Source organism: Euprymna scolopes, chromosome 11 (genome assembly GCF_053919585.1).
Source record: "Euprymna scolopes isolate OS-2025 chromosome 11, ASM5391958v1, whole genome shotgun sequence".
Classification (NCBI taxonomy): Eukaryota; Metazoa; Mollusca; class Cephalopoda; order Sepiida; family Sepiolidae; genus Euprymna; species Euprymna scolopes.
The window spans coordinates 4,250,272-4,277,728 of record NC_136492.1 but is presented as its reverse complement, the minus strand read 5'-3'; the positions used below and the strand labels follow the sequence as shown (position 1 = coordinate 4,277,728).

At 29.4% G+C, this 27,457-nt stretch overlaps 1 protein-coding gene across 1 annotated transcript in view; it reads right to left on the bottom strand.

The window, feature by feature from the left end:
- LOC145287744 (lipoamide acyltransferase component of branched-chain alpha-keto acid dehydrogenase complex, mitochondrial-like) overlaps nt 1–27,457 on the bottom strand; it is a 55,380-nt gene that overhangs the window by 3,449 nt on the left and 24,474 nt on the right. Inside the window, exons 4-8 of the mRNA XM_080135509.1 lie at nt 26,022–26,331; nt 23,745–23,841; nt 18,407–18,711; nt 8,847–8,924; nt 3,586–3,777 (exon numbers count right to left, since the gene is read on the bottom strand). Coding sequence (XP_079991635.1) covers nt 3,586–3,777; nt 8,847–8,924; nt 18,407–18,711; nt 23,745–23,841; nt 26,022–26,331 — 982 coding nt within the window. The remainder of the gene's footprint in view (nt 1–3,585; nt 3,778–8,846; nt 8,925–18,406; nt 18,712–23,744; nt 23,842–26,021; nt 26,332–27,457) is intronic.

The following is a 27,457-nucleotide window of genomic DNA, read 5'->3' as shown; positions in this document are numbered from 1 at the left end:
GATAGAGTTCAAAATAGACTTCGTAGCCTCGTAGGAGATGTCCTTTTCTCTTCCCTGCAACCTCTATCTCACAGAAGAGATGTTGCGAGTTTGTCTCTGCTGTATCGTTATTTTCATGGAAAGTGTTCGACGGAGCTTCAGTCTATGGTCCCCCCTCGCCAAACTTTCACAAGAAACACTCGCCTAGCTGAAAACACTATCAATAATTCCCCCCACTCTTTGTCTGTGCCTAGACCAAAACGTAGATTCCATGAACAAAGCTTCTTTCTTAGAACTGCACGCCTGTGGAACTGTCTTCCGTTTTCCTGCTTTCCAGCTGGCTACAATATGGTTGTCTTCAAGTCTAACGTAAACAAGTTCTTGATGAGCCGTTCCACATAAGTTAACAAATTTACCGAATTTTCATTACTAATGATTACTATGTTGTCCAATTTCTACTGTACATTCTTTAACCCTTATCCTCGAGTGGCCTCTTGGCCTTGGTAAGTGGCGATGCCTATGTAAAAAAAAAAAAAACATGATTGTGATATGCGTGTGGATTTAGGTCACACGTTTTCATTCACGCAAATGGTATTAAACAACATGGAATCTTTTTTTTATTTATTTAAAAATTTTTTTTTCTAATAGTCCATTTAGTATTCCGATCAAATTGTTTATAAGTTCTATTTGTTTCGTTTTCCTTTTTTAGGGGGTTGCTTGTTAGCACAGCTAATAAAATAATTGATGAACACAAAAGTATGGAACAAATAACCAACTCCTTTTTAAAACCAAACAACAAAAAGATTTATTGAAAATTTGGTATTTGTACAGTTTAATCAAGACATTCAAAAATGAAAATATTGAAAAAAAAAAAAAAGGTTATATTGTTCTTATGAGAGCAAGTGGAAGTCAGCCATTATGAAATTTGTCGAACACGCCACAGGGAGATAACTCTAGTTAAAGTGCCGACACTCCCTCCCCATCTTTAATGCCAGTTTTTCTTTCTAAAAATCGAACCTTTTGCTCGGTATTATAACAAATTGTTTTTTCACTGTAAAAAAAACAAACTACTCAACGAAATTAAGTGAATTTTTTTTCCGGAGAACTTTGTTCCATAACGGATACATACAATATAACCCTTTTTTTCGGCATTTTCACTTTTTAATGTCTTGATTAAACTGTACAAGTACCCTAAAAGAAGCTAAAGGAATTCCTTAGGGGACAGATGAATCAATGCACCCTGCCAGCTGATTGTTGATTTACAAGAGAAAATAGATCATCATTTGTGATTGCTACATTTTTTTTTTTCTTTTTCTTGTGAATACTTTTGATTTGATTCATCAAGTCATCAGAGTTGGTCATGTGAAATATCACTGACCCCCCCCCCCCCCGCTAAAAAAAAAAAACAATTATGAAGTGAAAAAATAAAGGAAATAAGTTTATTGTTGTAATGACTGAAAATTGAACTTTTTTTATATCTAAATAATTCAATGGTTTTATATTTTTTGATATGCAAAAAAAATGTTTATATATATTTGAAAAGTGACTGTCTGTCTGTCTGCAAAACAGTCTCAACCAAACTACTGTCAATTTTTTTATCTACACACTTGAGACTTAATATAGAGGGTATTTAGACCTGTGGAACAAAATCGATTCAGGTTTTAGTCGGAAAAAAAGAAAGAGAGCTGTAAGTGGTTGAAATTAATTAATGGATTAAAGGATTTTTAATCTGTTTATATTGGTATCGCGGTTGTTTTTGCGTTATTAGCTAAAATGTATCTAATTTTTTTTATAGGTGTTTTGCAAATTGAGTTAATAAACTTATTTAATAACATACACACACACATATATATATACATAAATATATATATATATATATATATATATATATATATATACACTAGCAAAAGTACCAGTCGTTGACTGGGTTCAAAAACAGCCTACAGAAAATGGACTCTGATTTATGAAACTATGATAGGTTATGAAAAGGAAGAGTTGTAAAGAGATAGCTTCGAATTCGGGGGCATCAAAACCAAAGCAAAATATGATGAAAGTAAAAATAAAATAGATAAACCCCATAATTTATTATACCATACCTGTTCACACTGAAACACTTATCACAATATTCTGTGGATCTATATTAAAAAACCTTGTTAAACTTTGTGATATATTTCCATTCTATAGAGGTCAAGTGTGAACGAACACCCCATAATTTTATTATACCATATTTCTTCAAACAGAAACATAATTATCAAAGTATACTTATGCAGATAGATATGAAAAGTCTTTATTAAAGTTTGTGCCTATTTCCATTCTATGGAGGCCAGGCACGAACGCAGACCCCACAATTTTATTATACCATCCCTATTTAAGTTAAAACATACTTATCAAAGTATTCTTATGTACATCTATATCAAAAACACTTGTAAACGTTTTTTTTTTAATTTTTAAATTTTTTTATTTCCATACTTTGTGGACCAGGCGCGAACGCAGACCCCACAATTTTAATGAACCACTGTTCTGCCAGATCAAACATACACATTCCTGTGTCTCAATACATCTTCTATCATTATATGTAATCAGTTTTTTAAAATAGTCAACCATATAGGAGCCTATTCGTGACCAGACACGCACACACACATACACACACATTCAGCTTTATATTATAGATATATACATTTCAAACTAGCTTTGCATTCAAATTCATTTGTATTTGGAGTGAGATGTTACAGATAAAAATGAGAAAACATTTATCCATGTAACATATTGAACACCATTAAGTTTATTTATCGCAGCTGCGGGTGTTGCAAACAGATTTTCACTCGATTAAGTAGAAAAATGGAAAATCCGATTGAAAAAAATCTAAGAATAAGAATTTAAGTTAACATGTTCCAAAGTTTTCTCTTGTTTTGGAACTATAAAGGAGAGAGGACATGTTTGGGTCAGCTGCTCCCTCCCCTACGAGCTGAGAGGACACCCACAGGGTATTATGTATACGCAAAGAAAAAAAAAAAAAAAGAAAGAACTCTTCAACCTCAAATGATCATGTGTTGTGATTGTTAATAACTTTTACAACTTTTGCTGATATTTAAAAAAAAAAAGAAAAAAAAAAAGAAGGCGGTTGAAAGAGAAAAAAAAAAAAAAATCATTACTTCTTTCCTAGAACTGCCCGCATATGGAAGACTGTTCCACTGGCCTGCTTCTTGGCTGATTACAATATGGTAGCATTCAAGTCCAATGTAAACAAGTTCTTGTTGAGCTGTCCCCTTAAATAATCAAATTCTACCCCATATATACTATAAACGATTACTACACTACTATTTTACATTCATTAACCCTCATCCTCAAGTGGCCTTCGGGCCTTGATAAGTGGTGACTCCCCATTAAAAAAAAAAATTATAAAAAAACAAACCGCACTATGGGACAATTACTACAGGTCATCAGTGCAATAATAAGACGAGCAACTGCTGCATCTTTATATACGACAACAAACATGACGGCTTCAGTTTTTCTTCAATTGAATATGATTTTTGGTTTTTAATCCCTGATTTAACAAGGATTTTTTTTTGTTTTTTTAAAGCAGAACAAAAAACACAAAATACTCACGCTTCCAATATTAGAAAGACTGAATGTTCCGCCTTTGAGATCAGTCGTGCCAAGTTTTCCATCAGCACCCAAACGTTGAAGCCGGTTCAATTCTAACGCAATCTCATAAACAGACAACGTTTGAACATTCTTTACGTTGGGGACAATCAAGCCATTCGGTGTATCCATAGCAACACCAATGTTATGAGCAGCCTGAAATCAAAGAAAATGCAAACATTATCAGCATTATATAAAGCAAAAGATTTCAATGTGGACTAAATACGCCCTAGAAACTTTCTCCTTCAGAGGAAACCAATGCAATCTGCGCAGGCTGAAAGATGCATCGCAACTTACTTTAGAGAAATTTAGAGTTATTTCAGTGAAGGGTTTTTTCTCGGAACATCCTGACAAACTTTCAACTGAAACAACTATCCAGAAAACATGACACCAATTCCGAGAAAATTCACATATGATGGTTCGATATTCAGTAAAGGTAATACTAAAAATATAATTAAGAATTAGCTGATAGGATGAGAGCAATCTACCCCTGCGAAATGAAGGGTTCTGCACAGATTCACAAGTCTAACAGATTTTGGAGAAAGATGAAGATTACATCAGCTGAAACAAGACAAAAAAAAAAAAAAAAAAAATTCAAGAGAAGAGAAATTTGAAAAACCAAAATAATACAAACAATGACTTTGTAGACGGAAAGAAAGTATGTCAGTGTTGATGTAATATGCAACGCGTGTGCAAATAGAATTAAATACAATATTAAAGTGACGTTAAGAAGTACAAAAAAAAACTTAAACTTTACTAAAAAAAAAAAAAAATTGGATAACTTAAACTTTACTAAAAAAAAAAACTTAAACTTTACTAAAAAAAAAAAAAACAGTTTCTCTTCAATTACATGCAATCCAAATTATCTTTTTTGTGAAACTTCTTAGTGTCTTCAAGTCCAATGTTAACAAATTCCTAATGAACCGCCCCCTTAAGTAAACATATCAGCAAATCTCCTCACTAACGTAATGTACTTGCAATAACCCTTATCCCTGAGTGGCTTCCGGGCCTTGATAAGTGGTGATCACTGTGTAAAAAAAAAAAAAAAAAAAAAAAAAAAACTTTTTTTTTTTTTTTTTTTTTTTTACAAAGGAGTCCACTTATCCAGGTCCGGAAGCCACTCGAGGATAAGGGCTAATGAGTGTACAGTAGTCAATGGGACAATATCGTAGTAATTGTTAGTAGTGGCATTTTTGAAAATTGGATTACTTAAGGGGACGGCTTATCAAGAACTTGTTTACATTGGGCTTGAAGACGACCATCTTGTAGTCAGCTGGAAAGCAGGGAAACAAAAGAAAGTTCCACAGAAATAAAGAAGCTTTGTTGATGGAATCTATGTTTAGGCACAGATAAAGAGTGGGGGAAATTATTGATAGTGGTTTCAGCTAGACGAGTGTTTTTGTAAAAGTTGGCGAGGGAGGGACCATAGATTGAAGCTCAGATGAGGACTTTCCATGTAAATAATGATAAAGTAGAGACAGGTTCGCAACGTCTCTTTTATGGGAAAGAGGTTGCAGGGAAGAGAAAAGGGCATCTCCCAATAGGTTGGTTGGTTGGTTGGTTGGTTGTTTTACGGCATATCAACCCTTTTCGGGTTATTTAATACCGAATCCAGTGATTTTGAAGAAAATTTTTTAATAGAATATATTTGTTGTTTTCAAGTTGGTTTTTATTTAACCCATAGTTGGGACCCTTACAGGTACTACCATTCTGGGTCAGAGTGGACCTGGGAGCAATGGCAATTAAAGGATGGCTCGACACTCCCCAAAGCCCTCAAGCTGGGGCCTCACCACCGGATATAGTTTAAGGTCATATCCAGGACCGTCTCCCAATAGGCTACAAGTCTATTTTGAACTCTGTCAAGGCAGGATAAGTTGCTTCTAGCAGCTTATCCTGCCCAGATGTGGCATCAGTACTCCATCCTTGAACGTATTTGGCTCTTATAGGTATATAGAATCATATCGGCATTTAACAAAAATAGAAAACATTTTATGTTTTTAGGATGTTATGTCATATGAGATGACAATTAGTGGAAAAAAGTTTTAAAAGATTTTGAATTTCACTTGAATCCAATGGATACGCTGACGTTAAATTATTCTTCTCATTTTCATAAGAAAGATTTTTGGCGATAATAATTGAAAATTACAAACAATAATTCTACCCACTCATGGCTAACAAAACAAGAATAATCTACATTTCGGAACTTTTTAAATGAGGACTGATTTTTGGATTATTCCGATTACTGTTCTCATTTTTGTAATCTCCGATTTATTTAAGAAATTTTTAAATCTTTCTGTCGAAAAGACCTGTGGCGTAACAGATAAAGTAATAGATGATACTATTTGGTGTGTGTGTGTGGGGGGGGGTCAATTAATCCTTAAAGCAGACGATACAAAGAATACGATTGCAAATTACTTAAGACTTCTATCTGGTCATGGCTGACGGAACGAGGATAAAATAACGGCTTCCATTCAAAATTCTGTATAGATTCCCAAGTTCAACACCTGAAGGTCGGAGATAACATTGATGGAAACGATGTGAGAACAACAAGACAAGAACAACAATAATACGATAACGATCTACATCAGATCAAAATGCAGTTCCAAACTCAAAGATTCCTAAGATCAACATAAAGATGCACTTGAAAGAAGTCAGAAGTTATATCAACCGAAAGAGACAATTCTCTATCGATTATTATATTGAATCTAATATATAGTAGTGAGATCAAAATAAAAAAAACTAAAGATATTTTGTATTCATTTTATACAGTAAAATTCATCTGGTTAAAATGAAAATTCCAATTAGCAAAAATAGCCATCATAAATTCAGGGTAATTGAACTTTAAACAGGTGAAAGTTGTTATATTTTGTTACAATATTTTTGTGATATAATGGGGTATGATCCCGCATAGTCGGGCGATTCTATTTATAAACGATGCTGCTAGGAACTGGCGAATCGAATTAATTCACGTTCTGCTATCAACCAATCAGAAACTAGAATTGCTCCATAAATATTAAATCTTTTCTGTAGCAATTTCACATGTTTTTTCCGTCTCGACACGGTAAGAATCTTTTGCTCTGTGGAACTGTCTACTGCAAACAAGTCACCTCTCAGGACTTGTGTGTAACAACAAACCATCAGAAACTGTTCTGTCTACTGCAAACCAGTCACCTCTCAAGACTTGTTTAGAACAACGAACCATCGGAAACTGTTCTGAAACTAAACATGGCTTACACTTTAAGAAATGTCTGTAGCTAAATTTTTTGAGAAAAAAGTTAAAAACGTTTAAAAAATCAAGTCATAAAAAATGCTAAATCGAAAATTATTTTTGTTAATCATACAAACTTGCCCGGTCGTAAGATACGTTTAAATACATTTTAATTTATGCAGATTTCATATTCACTATTCTTATAACAACAATTCTATAGCGATTTTTATACCTAATACATTGTAATGCCACCCGGCGTGTCCCGGTCGTAAACTACGCTTAAATATGATATTTTAGTTCACGCAGATTTCATATTTAATATTATAGAGTCATTACCCTATTGATTAATATATTGTACCCGATATAGATTACACTTCTAGAATATATATATGACTTGGGTGCCATCAACTAGAATCAAAACCAAAACATACAACTCTCCACCCTCATTCCTCTGAGCCATGCAAATTATATATATATATATATATATATATATATAGTGGCAATATGTAATATTCATTTAGTAATTTAATGACTTACTTTTCACTGATTAAATAAAAATTTAATCAAAGAAAGGGGTTTCTTGTTTTCTCATATTTTAGCTAACTTTTTTATCGGTATGAACACTTAATCGTGCTCGCATGTAACAATATATATATATATAAATGTAACAATATATAATCAGTAAAGATTAAGGTTAGAAGCCAAAAGCTTCTGTAAACGTGGAGTAAATACAAATATTAATAATTATATAGTAAGCCCCACCAAATAAAAAAGCTCAATACAACTAAGATAGGAAATAGAGTTTATTATAGAAGAAATAATTTAAGATTGTAAAATTATATTTTACATCCATTATTCAACAGGATACTTAAATAAGATATATTGAAATCTCCTTAATCCGCGGAGTTTCAAAGAAATGTGTTCTTCTCATCAGAGTAAAGATATTAGCAAATGAATATTATAGCAAAGCTATGAATTTGCTTTCATTAATTGAAACAACCTTATATGAAAACTAGCCATAAAATGGGGGGGAAAAAATAAATAAATTAAAAGTCAAAGATTAAAAAATCAGATGAAAAAATGACAGGAGACATTATTTCTATAAGAAGAATCCAGAGTTATACTGTTGACAAGTAGACTCAAATTAAAATCAAAATAAAACGATCAGCATTATTTTTTGATCAGAGGAAAAGGGTCGCTTTTTTCTTTCTTATTTTTTTGACACGTTATCAGCGACAAAAATAAAACATGTTTTTCTTAGTGCTTGTCCAGTACTTACCAAGTGTGGAAAAAAAAAAAAAAAAAAAATCTGTATGATGTACTTACCTGTGATGGAAAGAAAATATCGTACACCAAAAACCATGTAAATTGATCAAGTAGTTTCATTTTTAAAAAAGAAAATCAAATTTTATGGCTAAACCATGAGCAACGATTTTATGACACGATCTTGAAAACAATCTAAAAGAACCAGGGAGATAACTCAAAAATCAAGATTTTAGAAAACCATTCTTAACATAGGGAAAGGGAAGGAAGCATTGAAAAAAATTCAAATTCGCTCTAAAATGATATTCATAAAAATACTTGATCATTTTATATAATTTTTGGAATATGACATTTTCTTTCTGTCATACATACTTCATCATCAAACCCAGTGGAATGTTGGGCAGCAACCAATCCCCTCCACCTCTGTCTATCCTGAACCAGCCTTGCTGCATAGCTTTCCTCTCCCTTTCCACCATTCTTCTTCGAGTTGCTTCCGACCTTCCTCTCTTCCTTTTGCCAGCTGGGGTCCAGTGCAATACTGTTCTTGTGATTAATTGTGGGTCTTTCCGGAGAATGTGCCCAATCTACCTCCATCATTGTTTTCTGATGCTTAGGTCCATATATCTTCTTGATAACATATCCTTAGTATGTCTTCATTAGAGATACTCTCAGGCCATCATACAGATTTTACTTTAATTTTGTTTTTTGCAGGGGGGTGGGGAGTGGACAAGTGCTGTCTTTTCTGCTGACTTACCTTATAAATTAGATTTTCACATTTTTCATCGACCGATGCATTCAATACGGGATGCTGATGAAGAGCCATAGAAACCGACTAAAAAAAAATAAATAAAATAAGAAAAAAACATAAAAAAGATTGGACAAAAAAAATAAATAAAATAAGAAAAAAACATAAAAAAGATTGAACAAAAAAATAAATAAAATAAGAAAAAAACATAAAAAAGATTGGACAATAAAAATAAATAAAATAAGAAAAAAACATAAAAAAGATTGAACAAAAAAAATAAATAAAATAAGAAAAAAAACATAAAAAAGATTGAACAAAAAAATAAATAAAATAAGAAAAAAAACATAAAAAAAGATTGAACAAAAAAAAAAATAAAATAAGAAAAAAACATAAAAAAGATTGAACAAAAAAATAAATAAAATAAGAAAAAAAACATAAAAAAGATTGAACAAAAAAAAATAAAATAAGAAAAAAACATAAAAAAGATTGAACAAAAAAAATAAATAAAATAAGAAAAAAAACATAAAAAAGATTGAACAAAAAAAATAAATAAAATAAGAAAAAAACATAAAAAAGATTGAACAAAAAAATAAATAAAATAAGAAAAAAAACATAAAAAAGATTGAACAAAAAAAAAAATAAAATAAGAAAAAAACATAAAAAAGATTGAACAAAAAAAAAAAATAAAATAAGAAAAAAAACATAAAAAAGATTGAACAAAAAAAATAAATAAAATAAGAAAAAAAACATAAAAAAGATTGAACAAAAAAAAATAAAATAAGAAAAAAACATAGAAAAGATTGAACAAAAAAAAAAAATAAAATAAGAAAAAAACATAAAAAAGATTGAACAAAAAAAAAAATAAAATAAGAAAAAAACATAAAAAAGATTGAACAAAAAAAAAAATAAAATAAGAAAAAAAACATAAAAAAGATTGAACAAAAAAAATAAATAAAATAAGAAAAAAACATAAAAAAGATTGAACAAAAAAAATAAATAAAATAAGAAAAAAAACATAAAAAAGATTGAACAAAAAAATAAAATAAAATAAGAAAAAAACATAAAAAAGATTGAACAAAAAAAAAAATAAAAGAAAAAAACATAAAAAAGATTGAACAAAAAAAAAAATAAAATAAGAAAAAAACATAAAAAAGATTGAACAAAAAAAATAAATAAAATAAGAAAAAAACATAAAAAAGATTGAACAAAAAAATAAATAAAATAAGAACAAAAACATAAAAAAGATTGAACAAAAAAAAAAATAAAATAAGAAAAAAACATAAAAAAGATTGAACAAAAAAAATAAATAAAATAAGAAAAAAAACATAAAAAAGATTGAACAAAAAAAATAAATAAAATAAGAAAAAAACATAAAAAAGATTGGACAAAAAAATAAATAAAATAAGAAAAAAAACATAAAAAAGATTGAACAAAAAAAATAAATAAAATAAGAAAAAAACATGAAAAAAAGATTGAACAAAAAAAATAAATAAAATAAGAAAAAAACATAAAAAAGATTGAACAAAAAAAATAAATAAAATAAGAAAAAAACATAAAAAAGATTGAACAAAAAAATAAATAAAATAAGAAAAAAACATAAAAAAGATTGAACAAAAAAATAAATAAAATAAGAAAAAAACATAAAAAAGATTGGACAAAAAAATAAATAAAATAAGAAAAAAACATAAAAAAGATTGAACAAAAAAAATAAATAAAATAAGAAAAAAACATAAAAAAGATTGAACAAAAAAATAAATAAAATAAGAAAAAACATAAAAAAGATTGAACAAAAAAATAAATAAAATAAGAAAAAAAACATAAAAAAGATTGAACAAAAAATAAATAAAATAAGAAAAAAAACATAAAAAAGATTGAACAAAAAAAAAAAATAAAATAAGAAAAAAACATAAAAAAGATTGAACAAAAAAAATAAATAAAATAAGAAAAACATAAAAAAGATTGAACAAAAAAATAAATAAAATAAGAAAAAAACATAAAAAAGATTGAACAAAAAAATAAATAAAATAAGAAAAAAAACATAAAAAAGATTGAACAAAAAAAAAATAAAATAAGAAAAAAACATAAAAAAGATTGAACAAAAAAAAAAATAAAATAAGAAAAAAAACATAAAAAAGATTGAACAAAAAAAATAAATAAAATAAGAAAAAAAACATAAAAAAGATTGAACAAAAAAAATAAATAAAATAAGAAAAAAAACATAAAAAAGATTGAACAAAAAAAAAATAAAATAAGAAAAAAACATAGAAAAGATTGAACAAAAAAAATAAATAAAATAAGAAAAAAACATAAAAAAGATTGAACAAAAAAAAAAATAAAATAAGAAAAAAACATAAAAAAGATTGAACAAAAAAATAAAATAAAATAAGAAAAAAACATAAAAAAGATTGAACAAAAAAATAAAATAAAATAAGAAAAAAACATAAAAAAGATTGAACAAAAAAATAAAATAAAATAAGAAAAAAACATAAAAAAGATTGAACAAAAAAATAAATAAAATAAGAAAAAAACATAAAAAAGATTGAACAAAAAAATAAAATAAAATAAGAAAAAAACATAAAAAAGATTGAACAAAAAAATAAAATAAAATAAGAAAAAAACATAAAAAAGATTGAACAAAAAAATAAAATAAAATAAGAAAAAAACATAAAAAAGATTGAACAAAAAAATAAAATAAAATAAGAAAAAAACATAAAAAAGATTGAACAAAAAAATAAAATAAAATAAGAAAAAAACATAAAAAAGATTGAACAAAAAAAATAAATAAAATAAGAAAAACATAAAAAAGATTGAACAAAAAAATAAATAAAATAAGAAAAAAACATAAAAAAGATTGAACAAAAAATAAAATAAGAAAAAAACATAAAAAAGATTGAACAAAAAAATAAATAAAATAAGAAAAAAAACATAAAAAAGATTGAACAAAAAAAATAAATAAAATAAGAAAAAAACATAAAAAAGATTGAACAAAAAAAAAAATAAAATAAGAAAAAAACATAAAAAAGATTGAACAAAAAAAATAAATAAAATAAGAAAAAAAACATAAAAAAGATTGAACAAAAAAATAAATAAAATAAGAAAAAAACATAAAAAAGATTGAACAAAAAAATAAAATAAAATAAGAAAAAAACATAAAAAAGATTGAACAAAAAAATAAATAAAATAAGAAAAAAAAACATAAAAAAGATTGAACAAAAAAAATAAATAAAATAAGAAAAAAACATAAAAAAGATTGGACAAGTAAAAATAATGTTAAAAACGGTATTTTAAACAAAGAGGAAGTGGAAAATTCAATTAAAAGTTAAAAAAAGTCAAATTTAACGTGTTCAGGATGCTACATCCCAGACAAGAAGTTACCAGCGACAAGTAGTGAATAAGCTGATAAAATATTTCTCTTGTTTCTGAACAGCATAGGAGAGGAGACATGTTCAGAATACTTGTTCGCTCCCTTTTTGAAGGATGGGTTATAGAAGAGAACATATTATATAGCATTAAGATAGACATATATAAATAACTAGGGGGGGGGGCATAAAATACACTTAAATATGATATTTTAATTTGTCTAGATTTCATACATATTATTAAGTCGTGATTTCAAAATTTAAAAAAAAAAAAGTATTTAGGTGCCATCAGCTAGAATTGAAACCGAAACTGTAGCATTCAAAGCTGATGACGTTACCACTGTACCAACGTGACACGCATATAGAGTTATTTTATTTTTATAACATGAAAACAAGAACAATATGATAAATACAAATCTTGTATCAAAAATCATACAAAAATACATTACATTTTGTTATTGTTTTTGTTTTCATGCAATAAAAATAAACTTTTTGCTTTCGATCGGATACTTATTGCACCCGATTGTAAACTGATTAAAAATGAAAAATAAACTAAAATGAAATTACAAAATGTATAAGGATATTTTTTCATTTTGACCCATTTTTGACCCGTTAAAAACTATTTTAATTGGCTAAAGACCGATAAAAGAACAGTCCTTAAAAAATCCAATCATTTGAGGCCCCTAGCGCCGCTCTATGACTTTTTGTTTTGGTTTGAAAATATGGAGACTGACCGGACAAGAGACATACAGAAAAAGACGTATAGCTGTTTATATATTAGATTTGTAAAAAAAAAATAAAAATAAAAATCTTGTTAATTCCCAAAAAGACCCAATCAGTAATAATTTTTACAACCACTATAAAAAAGCAGACGAAAATCAACATGCATCACAAAAGACTTATGACACCTGTAAACGACAACAGAAAAAGAGAAGAGAGCACAAAATACTACTACTATTACATGTCATCAATACAACTCAAGCTGTCTATGTGATCAAATGCCACTTGGATAATTTGCCAAGACTAAAAAACGTTGTTTGATACATATACGTGGTTGTTGTTCCTTTACTTTAAAAGCTGTCGCTCTTGATTCAACTTTTGACGATTATCTTCAAATTTTTTTGTGTGACTAGTGAGGGATGGCTGACTGACCGATCGTAAAATACGCTTAAATATATTTTAATTCATGCAGTTTTTGTATTTATCATAACAGAACCAAGATTGAATATCATTCAAACATTAGCGCGTTTAAATATATGGTTAAGTGGCAGTTTTAGTCATTTAGAACTGCTTTAAAGCTTCACCGCTCACTTATTTTCGACCAAATTTCAAACAATTATTACAGTTTATAGATCACCTTCTCAGCTATATTGTGAAAAAAAATTTTCAATTTTCGTTCAGTAAAACAAAAGTTAGGATGAATTTACTGGTGTTCAAAATCATAGAAAAACGTAAGGAGGTGAGCAACGTTTTTTTATGACTGGTTTCCATAGCAACCACGTCGCTTCAGCGATTATTGTTGCTCCCAATTCACTGCTGTTGCAAAAAGAGAAGTAACAAACGAAACAGAAAGAACGAAAGGGGGGGGATAATTGGAAGGATTTTATTGAAAGCAGACGAGTGCCATACATTACTATTACATATGTGTGTGTGGCACAATGACGTAGCCCCTTTTAAGGGAGCTGGGGGCTTCTACATTAATAGCCCCTATATCTAGGTTCTAACCTTGTGCCTGACTTTGTGATGAAGTTAAAAACGTTTCATGCAGGTGTTTTGTGGGTTTGGGAAGGTTAAAGCATGTTGGTTAGGCTTAAATGACAGGTGTTTATGAAACTTCACCGGTGTCAGAATAATTGAAGAAAGGTCAGACTTACACGCGGATATCTGAAGTTGAAAAAATAAAACATTGCGTTAAACGCATCTCGCTCTCTCATTCACTCCCTTTCTCTCTCTTTCAATGACGAAAAAGAGAATTGAAATATAATTTCATTGTTGTAAAAACAGTTGAAGCTTGCACCCCGTATACGCGGGACATAATAGTTGGGTGTGCATGCAATGGGTTTTAATTAAATATGCTTCCTACTGTTAAATAAACTATATATTTGTTCGCTATTTTTGTACAAGTGTTCGATTTCAGCCTGCGATTCCTCCCATTAATGCGATGAGAGAAATCCACCTGTAACGACACAATAAACACACAAGAAGCGACTCATGCCAGACAGTTATAGCCGACGACATATCGACCCATTTTTTGTTGATGTTTTCAACATGTACTTATCGTTAGATATCATTGGATATCGTTTATTTCCCGGGGAGCTGGTTACGTTCCCAAGACGTTTCTCAACCAAGTAACCCCTCTGGGGAAGCGATAGGATCATAAAGGTGTACGTTATGTTTATGGGGGCAAAAAAAATAAGACTGAAATTAAACAAAGAATAAGTGAATTTACTGGAAGCCTGGAAAAATATATATTATTCTTACCTTACATCTACGGTTATATTTATATCGACTAGCAGGACCTGTGGAAATTCCAATATTGCTGCTGGGCATTCTGTGGACATTCAGCGTGAATGGAGACCCCACAATATTATTGTAACCCTTTTGTTAAAACTGTAAACATATTTATCTAAGTAATCTGGTTAATGTAATATCAGAATATATCTGGTTATTACGGTTTATCTCCAATATTCTTATGGGAGTCAGTGACATATTTCCATTGTATGGACGCCTGGTGCAAGCGGAAATCCCACAATATCATCATACCATCTTTAGACAGAACAGGTACTACCCTTGGATCCAAGCACTGATTATATATGGAATACAAAATTCAAATTTTAAGATCAAAACAAGAGCAGACATTTTTTAAAATAAATAAATATATTTGACTTGTTAAAACAAATTCAATATTTTGAATTATAACAAATTCTTCATCAGGAACATCCAGACGTTTTCTATTTTTATTTTTTTTATGCCACATGGCGGAGATAATCCTTGGGATGTCTTCAGATGTTGAAGTCTTGAATGTTCATTACATTGTATGCATCGGTCAACACGTTTGTCATATAAAATTATGCATCGGTCAACACGTTTGTCATATAAAATTATGCATCGGTCAACACGTTTGTCATATAAAATTATGCATTGGTCAACACGTTTGTCATATAAAATAGGAATTCACTGTTTTCAAAGCACTATTGATATATATAATACAAAATTAAAAATTTAACGGTTTTAAGACCAAAATTAGTGCAGACATTTTGATGGAGATAATCCTTGAGACGTCATTTTTTTTTTTTATTTATATATATATATATATATATATATATATATATATATATATATATATATATATATATATTTTAAATTGTGTCTTCAGTGATCGGGAGATCCTATTTATTAAAACGAAGGATAGAAGGTAATAACATGCTACGAACATTAAATTAACATATCTATATACTAATTTTATGTTTGTAGTATGCTATCACCTATCCGCCTTTTTAATAAATAGGATCTCCCGATCAAATAATTTACAATCTGAAAACTGTGACACATGTACATGCGCATGTTAAAGGCACTGTGATATTAATATATAGATATTATGTATATCCAACCCCCAGAGTGTTAGGAAGTGTTTCACTAGTAGGAAGTAAAAAAAACAAAACATGACGATGTTTAGAAATGATTCAGCAAGAAACACAAAGGAAATCGTAAGTGGGATGAGTGGTCACTTTGGAGTGAGTGAGAGGTGAATAGTTTCCGCTGATGGGTCACTCTTAGGCAAAAGATCAGACGTAGGATTTCTGATTTTGAGTTAATAAATTTAGGAGTCAGAAACTGCTTCCAATTTGTAGCAGTTTGACGAAGCAGAGTTTGAATAGACATCAATTGAACAATAGCGATGGTTTCAACAGTCAGGTTATTTTTTATTTTTTTATTTTTTTTTTTACATAGGCATCACCCCTTATCAAGGCCAAAAGGCCACTCGAGGATAAGGGTTAAAGAGTGTACAGTAGAAATTGGACAATATAGTAATCGTTAGTAATGGAAATTTGGTAAATTTGTTAACTTATACAGAACGGCTCATTAAAAACTTGTTTACGTTAGACTTGAAGACAACCATATTGTAGTCAGCTGGAAAACGGAAGACAATTCCATAGGCGTGCAGTTCTAACAAAGAAGTGTTCAATTGGATTTTAGTTTATACAAAGAAACTTAACCAAGATGATGACGTTAGCGTTTGGAGGGTCATTTTCCATGATGATATCATAATACACACTCTACAGAGCGTGTCGGAATTTGCGATTTCTCTTGTAAGTTTGTGTTGTTTTATTTTTATTTTTTTTTTTTTTTTTTATATATTTGTGAACTAGTACTCGCACCCGTGACGATTACCAAGATGACGCAGCTAGAAGACGAACAGAAGAGATAAAGACGAATAGACAACAACAACACACGTGTAGGCGGTTGGTGATTGTGGGGAGGGACAGCATGGTTGCACATATTTTCCCACAAGCTGAATTTTCCCCAGAGATAGACATTGTCAAACTCTGAGGGCCCATCTAAGTAATCTCTATCTATCTATCTATATATATATCTATATATCTATCTATACATATATATATATATATATATATATATATATATCAAAATAAGTGAAAGTGAAAGTGTGTGTGTGTGTGTATGTGTGTGTGAGAACACTTCTCAACCTACATACGCAACAAATTTTGGATCTAGAGACTTAAAAGTTAGTATATAGGGTATTCAGACATGTGGTAAACTTTAATCATTTTCATCCGTAAAAAAAAAAAAAAAAAAAAAAGGCTGCTAAGGGGTCAAATTGGTACTTGGAGATCATCAGATTTTCATTTATTTGGCAACTGTTTCACAACTGTGCCCAATGGTTATCGTACTTGATTCATTGTCTTTGATTTTGGTTTTTTTTTTTTTTTTTTTTTTTTTAATTACATTTTCACCCCAAACAAGGCAAATTGCCACTTTGGTGTAGGGGGCTACTATCAGGGGCAACAACTACTGGGGTACTATGTAGGGATTTGGGCAGCAAGGTGTCGGTTCACGTTACACTTGAACTTCTGCACGTCAGTACTGTTGGGGAAGCAGGGACCTGGAATGGAATTCCAGAGTCTTGCGGTTCTGGGGAAGAAACTATTGGAGTAAAAAGATCTTTTACATCTAGGGACCTCTACAGTGTGGGGGTGGGATCTAGTAGCCTGTCGGGTTTGTCGAGGGTGCTCGCGTCGTGGGGGCACAAGTGATTGCAGTTCATCAGAGCATTCACCACTAAAATACTTGTAGAACAGGCAGAGGGATGCAACATTTCGTCGATGGGACAGAGGCTGAAGCTTAGATGCCAGTTCAGGGCCTATCAGATTTGTGACTCTCTTTTGAACCTTGTCAAGGAGCGAGAGACTAGTAGCAGATGCACCAGCCCAGATGTGGCAGCAATACTCCATACATGGGCGAATGGTGGCCTTATAGAGGTACAGGATACTTTCGGGTGTTAGTAGTTTTCTAGCACGGTAGAGAGAGCCTACCTTTCTTGCAGCGGCCCTGGCAATGCCTTCAATGTAATTGTTCCAACTCATGTTTCCTGTGAACGTTAGGCCAAGGAGTTTGAAAGATGGACTCTCAGATAAAGGGTCGTTGGATTGCTATTGGTGGTAGAGAGGGTTTCTTGTAATTATTGAATGAAACTAGTTTAGTCTTGGCAGCATTGAACGTTACCATCCATTTTTGTCCCCATTCCACTACAGATTGGAGGTCTTCCTCTAGTGTTTCTGCCATTTCTTTAGAAATGTGTTCATTCGTCTTCCTGTCGTGTCTGCCATAGAGTGTAGTGTCATCAGCATATATACCCATCTCAGAGGCAATGTTGTCGGGGAGGTCATTTATGAATATCAGGAACAATAGAGGTCCAAGGATAGAACCCTGGGGCACTCCCGCATTTATATCATATTGTTTGATCTCAGCTTGAGATTTTTTTATTTTTATTTTACAAGTGAACTGTTTAGAAAAAAATCATACGTGCATGCACATGTCTCAGTTTCTTTGTTTCATTTTATTTTTTTTCTCTTTTTTTTTTAATTTAATGTTACGTTTAATACCCAGCAACACTGAGTACACCCGCTAGTAATGATAAAAACAAAATCATGTTGCCGATTAATTCCTTCACGCAAACAGGTGAAAACTTACCTTAATTATGAACGGCATGTAAGAGAGTCTAATTCCTCTCTCGTCACAAATCGATTTCAAATCGTGTCGTAATTGAACGAGTTTTGTCATGTCGATTTCATCGTAATAACCAAAATGCGGAATCTTATGAGCGATATTCATGCTTTTCACCATGGCTTTTTTGATTCCTCGGATCGGTTCCGTTGTGTCTTTTCCAATGGCAACTGCCTGCGAAGGACGTGGGGGAGGTTGGGGTGTCCTTTCAACTTTCGGAGGTGACGGTGGGGGAGGTTCTATGCATGGAGTAGCCACTTTCACCATAGGTTCTGCAATACAAAAATAAAAACTGAATTAAATGACAAATTGTTGGATATAAATGTTAATAACAAAGACACTACCTTCGTACCTATCTATGTCTTGATGTAAACTGCTTTCAATTTTATTGCGATTCTAACTAGTTTGATTTTTGTTTGATTTTTTTTATGTTCAAAATTACTGAAGTATATAACAAACTCAAGATACTGCAACCTTTAAAATGCTCATGCTTCCAGAAATTTGTCAAAACAACACCTGATGCACCTCAACCTCCATATGTATTATGACTAGGGCATATAATATTAGATTAGATTTACAAGAGTGTTTTTACTTTTATTTTTGTTTGTTTTTTATTTTTGTTACTTTTTTTACTTTTATTTTTGTTTTTTTTTTATTTTTGTTACTTTTTTTACTTTTATTTTTGTTTTTTTTATTTTTGTTACTTTTTACTTTTATTTTTTTACTTTTATTTTTGTTACTTTTTTTACTTTTATTTTTGTTACTTTTTTTACTTTTATTTTTGTTTGTTTTTTATTTTTGTTTTTTTTACTTTTATTTTTGTTTTTTTACTTTTATTTTTGTTTTTTTACTTTTATTTTTGTTTTTTTACTTTTATTTTTTTACTTTTATTTTTGTTACTTTTTTTACTTTTATTTTTGTTTGTTTTTTATTTTTGTTTTTTTACTTTTATTTTTGTTTTTTTACTTTTATTTTTGTTTTTTTACTTTTATTTTTGTTTTTTTACTTTTATTTTTTTATTTTTATTTTTTATTTTTATTTTTGTTTTTTTACTTTTATTTTTGTTTTTTTACTTTTATTTTTGTTTGTTTTTTATTTTTGTTTTTTACCTTTTATTTTTGTTTGTTTTTTATTTTTATTTTTTACTTTTATTTTTGTTTTTTTTTATTTTTGTTTTTTTTACTTTTATTTTTTACTTTTATTTTTGTTTTTTTTATTTTTGTTTTTTTTACTTTTATTTTTTACTTTTATTTTTGTTTTTTTTACTTTTATTTTTGTTTTTTTTACTTTTATTTTTGTTTGTTTTTATTTTTGTTTTTTTTTTATTTTTGTTTTTTTTACTTTTATTTTTGTTTTTTTTTATTTTTGTTTTTTTTACTTTTATTTTTTACTTTTATTTTTGCTTTTTTTATTTTTGTTTTTTTTATTTTTGTTTTTTTTATTTTTGTTTTTTTTATTTTTGTTTTTTTTATTTTTGTTTTTTTTACTTTTATTTTTGTTTGTTTTTTATTTTTGTTTTTTACCTTTTATTTTTGTTTGTTTTTTATTTTTATTTTTTACCTTTTATTTTTGTTTTTTTTTATTTTTATTTTTTACTTTTATTTTTGTTTTTTTTTTATTTTTGTTTTTTTTACTTTTATTTTTTACTTTTATTTTTGTTTTTTTTATTTTTGTTTTTTTTACTTTTATTTTTTACTTTTATTTTTGTTTTTTTTACTTTTATTTTTGTTTGTTTTTATTTTTGTTTTTTTTTATTTTTGTTTTTTTTACTTTTATTTTTGTTTTTTTTATTTTTGTTTTTTTTACTTTTATTTTTTACTTTTATTTTTGTTTTTTTTACTTTTATTTTTGTTTTTTTTACTTTTATTTTTGTTTGTTTTTATTTTTGTTTTTTTTTTACTTTTATTTTTGTTTTTTTACTTTTATTTTTGTTTTTTTTTACTTTTATTTTTGTTTGTTTGTATTTTGGCTTTTTTTACTTTTATTTTTGTTTTTTTTACTTTTATTTTTGTTTGTTTTTTATTTTTGTTTTTTTACTTTTATTTTTGTCTTTTTACTTTTATTTTTGTTTGTTTTTATTTTTATTTTTTTTACTTTTATTTTTGTTTTTTTACTTTTATTTTTGTTTTTTTACTTTTATTTTTGTTTTTTTTATTTTTATTTTTTACTTTTATTTTTGTTTTTTTACTTTTATTTTGTTTTTTTTACTTTTATTTTTGTTTTTTTACTTTTATTTTTGTTTTTTTATTTTTGTTACGTTTTTTTACTTTTATTTTTGTTTTTTTACTTTTATTTTTGTTTGTTTTTTATTGTTTTTTACCTTTTATTTTTGTTTGTTTTTTATTTTTATTTTTTACTTTTATTTTTGTTTTTTTTTATTTTTGTTTTGTTTACTTTTATTTTTTACTTTTATTTTTGTTTTTTTTATTTTTGTTTTTTTTACTTTTATTTTTTACTTTTATTTTTGTTTTTTTTACTTTTATTTTTGTTTTTTTTACTTTTATTTTTGTTTGTTTTTATTTTTGTTTTTTTTTATTTTTGTTTTTTTTACTTTTATTTTTGTTTTTTTTACTTTTATTTTTGTTTTTTTTACTTTTATTTTTGTTTGTTTTTATTTTTGTTTTTTTTTTACTTTTATTTTTTACTTTTATTTTTGTTTTTTTTACTTTTATTTTTGTTTGTTTTTATTTTTGTTTTTTTTTTATTTTTGTTTTTTTTACTTTTATTTTTGTTTTTTTTTATTTTTGTTTTTTTTACTTTTATTTTTTACTTCTATTTTTGTTTTTTTTACTTTTATTTTTGTTTTTTTTATATTTATTTTTGTTTGTTTTTATTTTTGTTTTTTTTTACTTTTATTTTTGTTTTTTTTTACTTTTATTTTTGTTTGTTTGTATTTTGGCTTTTTTTACTTTTATTTTTGTTTTTTTACTTTTATTTTTGTTTTTTTATTTTTGTTTGTTTTTATTTTTGTTTTTTTTACTTTTATTTTTGTTTGTTTTTTATTTTTGTTTTTTTTACTTTTATTTTTGTCTTTTTACTTTTATTTTTGTTTGTTTTTATTTTTATTTTTTTTTACTTTTATTTTTGTTTTTTTACTTTTATTTTTGTTTTTTTACTTTTATTTTTTTTTACTTTTGTGTTTTTACTTTTATTTTATTTTTAATTTTATGTTTACTATATTTTAGTTCTTGTACTATTATTTAAAAAAAAAGTAAAAAAATGAAATCAAAATATTGTATTATGAAAATCACGCAATTTTATTTTTGAATAAGGAAATCAAATTTTATGAGTAACTTGTCTGTCATTTTGAAAAATAATCTAAAAAACAAAGGGAGATAACTGAATTATTATAATGATTAGGGCTATGACAACAGCATATTTTTTTCATTGTTTTGACTCTCGAGTATATATCCGACACAGGCGCAGTAAATCAACTGAGAACCACATCACTCATAAATGATATCAACGGATATACACTCGAGAGTCAAAACAATGAAAAGAATATGCTGTTGTCATAGACCTAATTAGGACACATGCTTTTCATTTTCTTAATTTTTTTATTACACATCCATTTATCTAAAAATCTGAGAATGTGTGTGCGTGAGGACACTTCTCAAAGGCTTTTGACAGGGTATGGCATGAGGGTCTCCTCAGTAAAATCAGATCATACGGTATCACTGGTAGAATACTTAACATAATTAAATCCTTCTTAGATAAGAGAAAAATCCAGGTAGTCCTCGACGGTCGCACATCTAAACAATATGATATAAATGCGGGAGTGCCCCAGGGTTCTATCCTTGGACCTCTATTGTTCCTGATATTCATAAATGACCTCCCCGACAACATTGCCTCTGAGATGGGTATATATGCTGATGACACTACACTCTATGGCAGACACGACAGGAAGACGAATGAACACATTTCTAAAGAAATGGCACAAACACTAGAGGAAGACCTCCAATCTGTAGTGGAATGGGGACAAAAGTGGTTGGTCGTGTTCAATGCTGCCAAGACTAAACTAGTTTCATTCAATAATTACAAGAAACCCTCTCTACCACCCATAGCAATGGCCAACGACTCTTTATCTGAGAGTCCATCTTTCAAACTGCTTGGCCTAACGTTCACAGGAAACATGAGTTGGAACAATTACATTGAAGGCATTGCCAGGGCCGCTGCAAGAAAGGTGGGCTCTCTCTACTGTGCTAGAAAACTACTAACACCCGAAAGTATCCTGTACCTCTATAAGGCCACCATTCGCCCATGTATGGAGTATTGCTGCCACATCTGGGCTGGTGCATCTGCTACTAGTCTCTCGCTCCTTGACAAGGTTCAAAAGAGAGTCGCAAATCTGATAGGCCCTGAACTGGCATCTAAGCTTCAGCCTCTGTCCCATCGACGAAATGTTGCATCCCTCTGCCTTTTCTACAAGTATTTTAGTGGTGAATGCTCTGACGAACTGCAATCACTTGTGCCCCCACGACGCGAGCACCCTCGACAAACCCGACAGGCTACTAGATCCCACCCCCACACTGTAGAGATCCCTAGATGTAAAAGATCTTTTTACTCCAATAGTTTCTTCCCCAGAACCGCTAGACTCTGGAATTCCATTCCAGGTCCCTGCTTCCCCAACAGTACTGACGTGCAGAAGTTCAAGTGTAACGTGAACCGACACCTTGCTGCCCAAATCCCTACATAGTACCCCATTAGTTGTTGCCCCTGATAGTAGCCCCCTACACCAAAGTGGCAATTTGCCTTGTTTGGGGTGAAAATGTAATAAAAAAAAAAAAAAAAAAAAAAAAAATATATATATACTCAACAAATTTTTTATCTACAGACTTGAAATTTGGTATATAGGATATTTAGATACGTGGAAGCTTTTTAATCAGTTTTCATCTGGGCTGCTAAAAAGTCAAAATTGTGTGTGGGGGGGGAGGCGGGGGGGTCATTGGATTTTCATCTCTTCGTCAACTGTTTCACGATTGCACATGCGATAATCGGTTCATTTTTAACTATTTCCTATCCATCTAATGATAGTTCAAACGGTGATGACTAAGGCTGAAAAACTAAATATTTTGGTTTCGATTCTGAACTGGTGGCATCCAAGTTACATTTTTTAGAAAACTTTTGAAATCACTAACATATATTGGGTACAATATAATAATCAATAAAGACAATAAATATGAAATCTGCAGAAGTTAAAATATTATATTTAAGCATATTTTACGACCGGGCAGCACCGGGCAGTCTGTTAGCAGATCACCACACATGTATATATGTGTATAGAATTTTAAAGAGCATGACTCACCTTTTGGCCCTCGTTTGAGATTCTCAATATGACGTAAAATGTCTTCTTTTAATATTCGGGAATCTTTACCAGTTCCTTCAACATCGGTGAGTTGAATCTAAAAAAAAAAAAAAAAAAAAAAAAAAAAAAAAAAAAATTTTTTTTTCAAAATATTACTACTACGGCTGTTAATGAATGACAAAAACAAATTAAAAACAAGTGAAGTATGCACAGTGAACGAGGTATTAAAAAAAATGTCTAAGTGTCATTTGCCCCTCCCCCCCTTTAGCCCCAAAAGTTCCCAGGGAATGTCAAATCCTGGTGAAAATGAGCAAATGGTGCAGTTTTAGGCCTTAACATATATAAATTTGAGTTCTACACCATGCAAAAAAAGAAATGACTAAGCCCATCATTTGCCCCCCCCCCATTTAGCCCCAAAAGTCACCAAGGTCTTAACATATTTAAATTTGAGTTCAGCACCATGCTAAACTGCTAAATAGACATACACAGAAAATTTTGGACAAATATGGTAAAATAGTCCCAAAAGAGCCCTGGGGCACACCCAAGAGTTATCGCAAAGTATAGACAAACAAAATTATATTGAAATCAGTTAGTAACAACTTTTTAGAAAGTTTTATAAAAATCCAAGGCATCAATTTTTCTTAATTAGCACAAAAGCATCAATTTTAGCCATTTTAACCTGGACGGTACCCCTAGGGGAGCAACCGGAGTTGTCCTGGAAAATCCGTTGCTACTTTTTTACTCATAATCGAAATCATGAATCCACTTCGAAAATTCACAAATGAAACCTTGATTCTGACTAGCCAATTTTCATTTGTTATTGGTATAGCATGTTATTTGAAATATAATAATTTTGTTAGAGTAAATTAAAAATATTATGTTGCCTGCTCCAACAATTGTTAAAATGGAAACATTTTTTATTTACAACCGAAAAAGTAGTAAAAGTCATCAAGAATAACATTTTTTTTATCATATCTCTGTTACAACTAAATTTTTTTTTTTCTGTATAAGTTTGAAAGGTGCAAACCAATAAAAATTAAAACAATTTCACTGCATCCCGAGCAATGCCAAATGAATATAACTCAATATAAAGAATGCTCTGAATTGCACCTCCATAGATGGGGTAACAGTACTCCTTCTTAAGCAATAGCTGACTTTCATATAGATAGAGGATTGCAGCCTTTCAAAACAGTCGAACGATCCAATAATTTTTCAAACAATATCAGCAGCAGATAGGATATACATCAATTTTACGTCGATAGTTGGAAGTCGGTTCTAGTCTATTTATTTATTTGCGGACTGTTATTCTCATCTTTATAGTTGCTTTTACATGACGTTTCAGCAAGCTATTCCTCTGGCTTTTGCCAGGTGGTTAATCGCGATGGGATAAAAATGCTGCGTCTCTTCACTGTATCCTCAGTAATTACTGCCTTCCATAGTTGTTGTTGTTTCACCACGTTTTGGCAAACTAACCCTCTGGCCTGCTTTGGGTAGGATTGAAACTGCTATCTTTAGACAATGCTCAGCTGAACTGTGGAGATTCAATATCTCTATCCACTGTGCCACAGGCCCAGAAGGGCGATCAAAGTTGGATTCTTTTTGTCGTATAAATCTAAGTTTTTCGTTCTTAGCTGGTCTTTTATTGTTGGATCCGTACCGCATCGTATATTATTTACAAGACTAATTGGCCGAAACGTCATGAAATAACATGTATGAAAATGAGGATAACAGTCCACAAATAAATAAATTACTCATCTCAACGCTAAAATAATATCGCTTCTAGTAGCTCATCAAAACAAAGTGTTTTCCTTAAAGAGAGAGATATTCATTTCATCCCGGGCAAAATGAGGATCCAAGCATTGGTGGTGAAATGAGAGAAAATCACAAAGAATTTAGTTACCAATGCTCTTTGAAGTGCTGCCATAGATAGTTATGTCATCTACACAGATGTCAACAAATGATTTTAGAATGTGATTTCAAAATCCTCAAACTGTTTCTTCAAAGAATTAAAAAACATTAAGCAAAAAACAATTAAAAAAAAAACAGTAAACAAATTAAAACAAACAAAAGAACCAATTAAAAAATAAATAAACCAAAACCAAAATTTAAAAATAAAAACTAAAAAGCAAATAAAACAAAAAGCGAATAAAACAAAAACAAAAAAAACAAAACAAAACAAATAAAAAACAAAAACAAATACAAAACAAAAACAAATAAAAACAAATACAAATTTTTTTTAAATAAACAAAAAAAAAAAGCAAACAAATAAAAACAAACCTTATTTTCCATGGCAATTCTTCGTACGGCAGGCGTTGCCAGAGATTTGAGCACAAGAAGCTTTTTCCGTATCTGTTCATCGTGTGATCCATCTTCTTCATCAAGTGTGTCCACAGGTTCCGTACCTTCAGCACTTCCTTCCAGCTCAATATCAACCAATGCTGCCCCAACGTTAGCCACTTCATCGACATCGTAATAAAGACGTCGAACAATGCCGTCGTATCGGCTTGTTATCGTCACAGATGCTTTGTCACTCTGCACTTCGCAGATGCTGTCAAACTGCGCAACCGTGTCGCCAACATTGATAAACCTAAAAAGCAATATATGTCTCGTCACACAAAAGTGAAAACAGATTTTCTCCCTCATTGATCAGTTTCATGTATTTCTCCATCTACTCCCAGACAAAAAAAAAAAAAATCATAGCCATCATAAAGTGACAGAAAAAACAAGGTCAAAAAAGAACCTTTTTTATTGTTTATGACTAAGTTTTGCATAAAAAGTTTTATACATTCGTATCTAAAATCAAAGGTTTTCTAGGGGAGGAGGAAGAAACGGAGCAATGAAAATTCTTTGAAAGCTAGTCAACTGAAAAATGTTGAATTCATGAATGCAATGGAGTATTCACATTATGAAATAATGTTTCTAAATTGAAGCTTTTTTGATTAAAAACAACTGGATTTGGATTTGTTGTGCACACACGTCTTGCCTTGGAAACTTAAAAATTATAACTTGTTGGCACATGTTCCCCTGACAGGCAGCTACACATTCTTTCAGTCTTTCTCTAAAGCTAATTTGTATTACATTTCTTAGACATGACACACTCTGAAAAGAAATAATTATTTTTAAATTAACAGGTACGTTAATTATTTACCCCCGATTATATAATTTTTTACTCCCAGGGGTAAATTTACCCTTGGTTGAGAACCTCTGCTTTAGAGGGACTGACTTGATTGCGATCTATTTCTATATTGCAAGTGAAAATTTATTTCTTTGTTATTTTCACATAATAAATTTGTATCAAAATTACCAAAATGATATTTATTTATCAATATGAATAAATAAGATTCTGCGTGGCTTTCCAGGATTTCCCGTGTATTAAAATCTCTATGATGTAGGTACCCGTGGCAGAACGAAAAGATTGTATTCCAAAAACCACATCAATCGATCCAGTAGTTTGATTTTTATAAAGAAAATCATTTTAAAGCGATTGATGGAAAATCATAGGCATTACAAGGCTAATCTCACAAGTTTGAATTATTATGAAGTCTGTGTCTCTTCACGTTGGTGACGCGAGACAGTCACCCCTCGGTTGCTCATAAAATTTGATTTTATTATTTTCATTATTGATATTTTCATTATAGATATTACTTCAATTATTTACCCTCGACTGTATAATTTTTTACTCCCTAGGAGTAAATTTACCCCTGGTTGAGAAC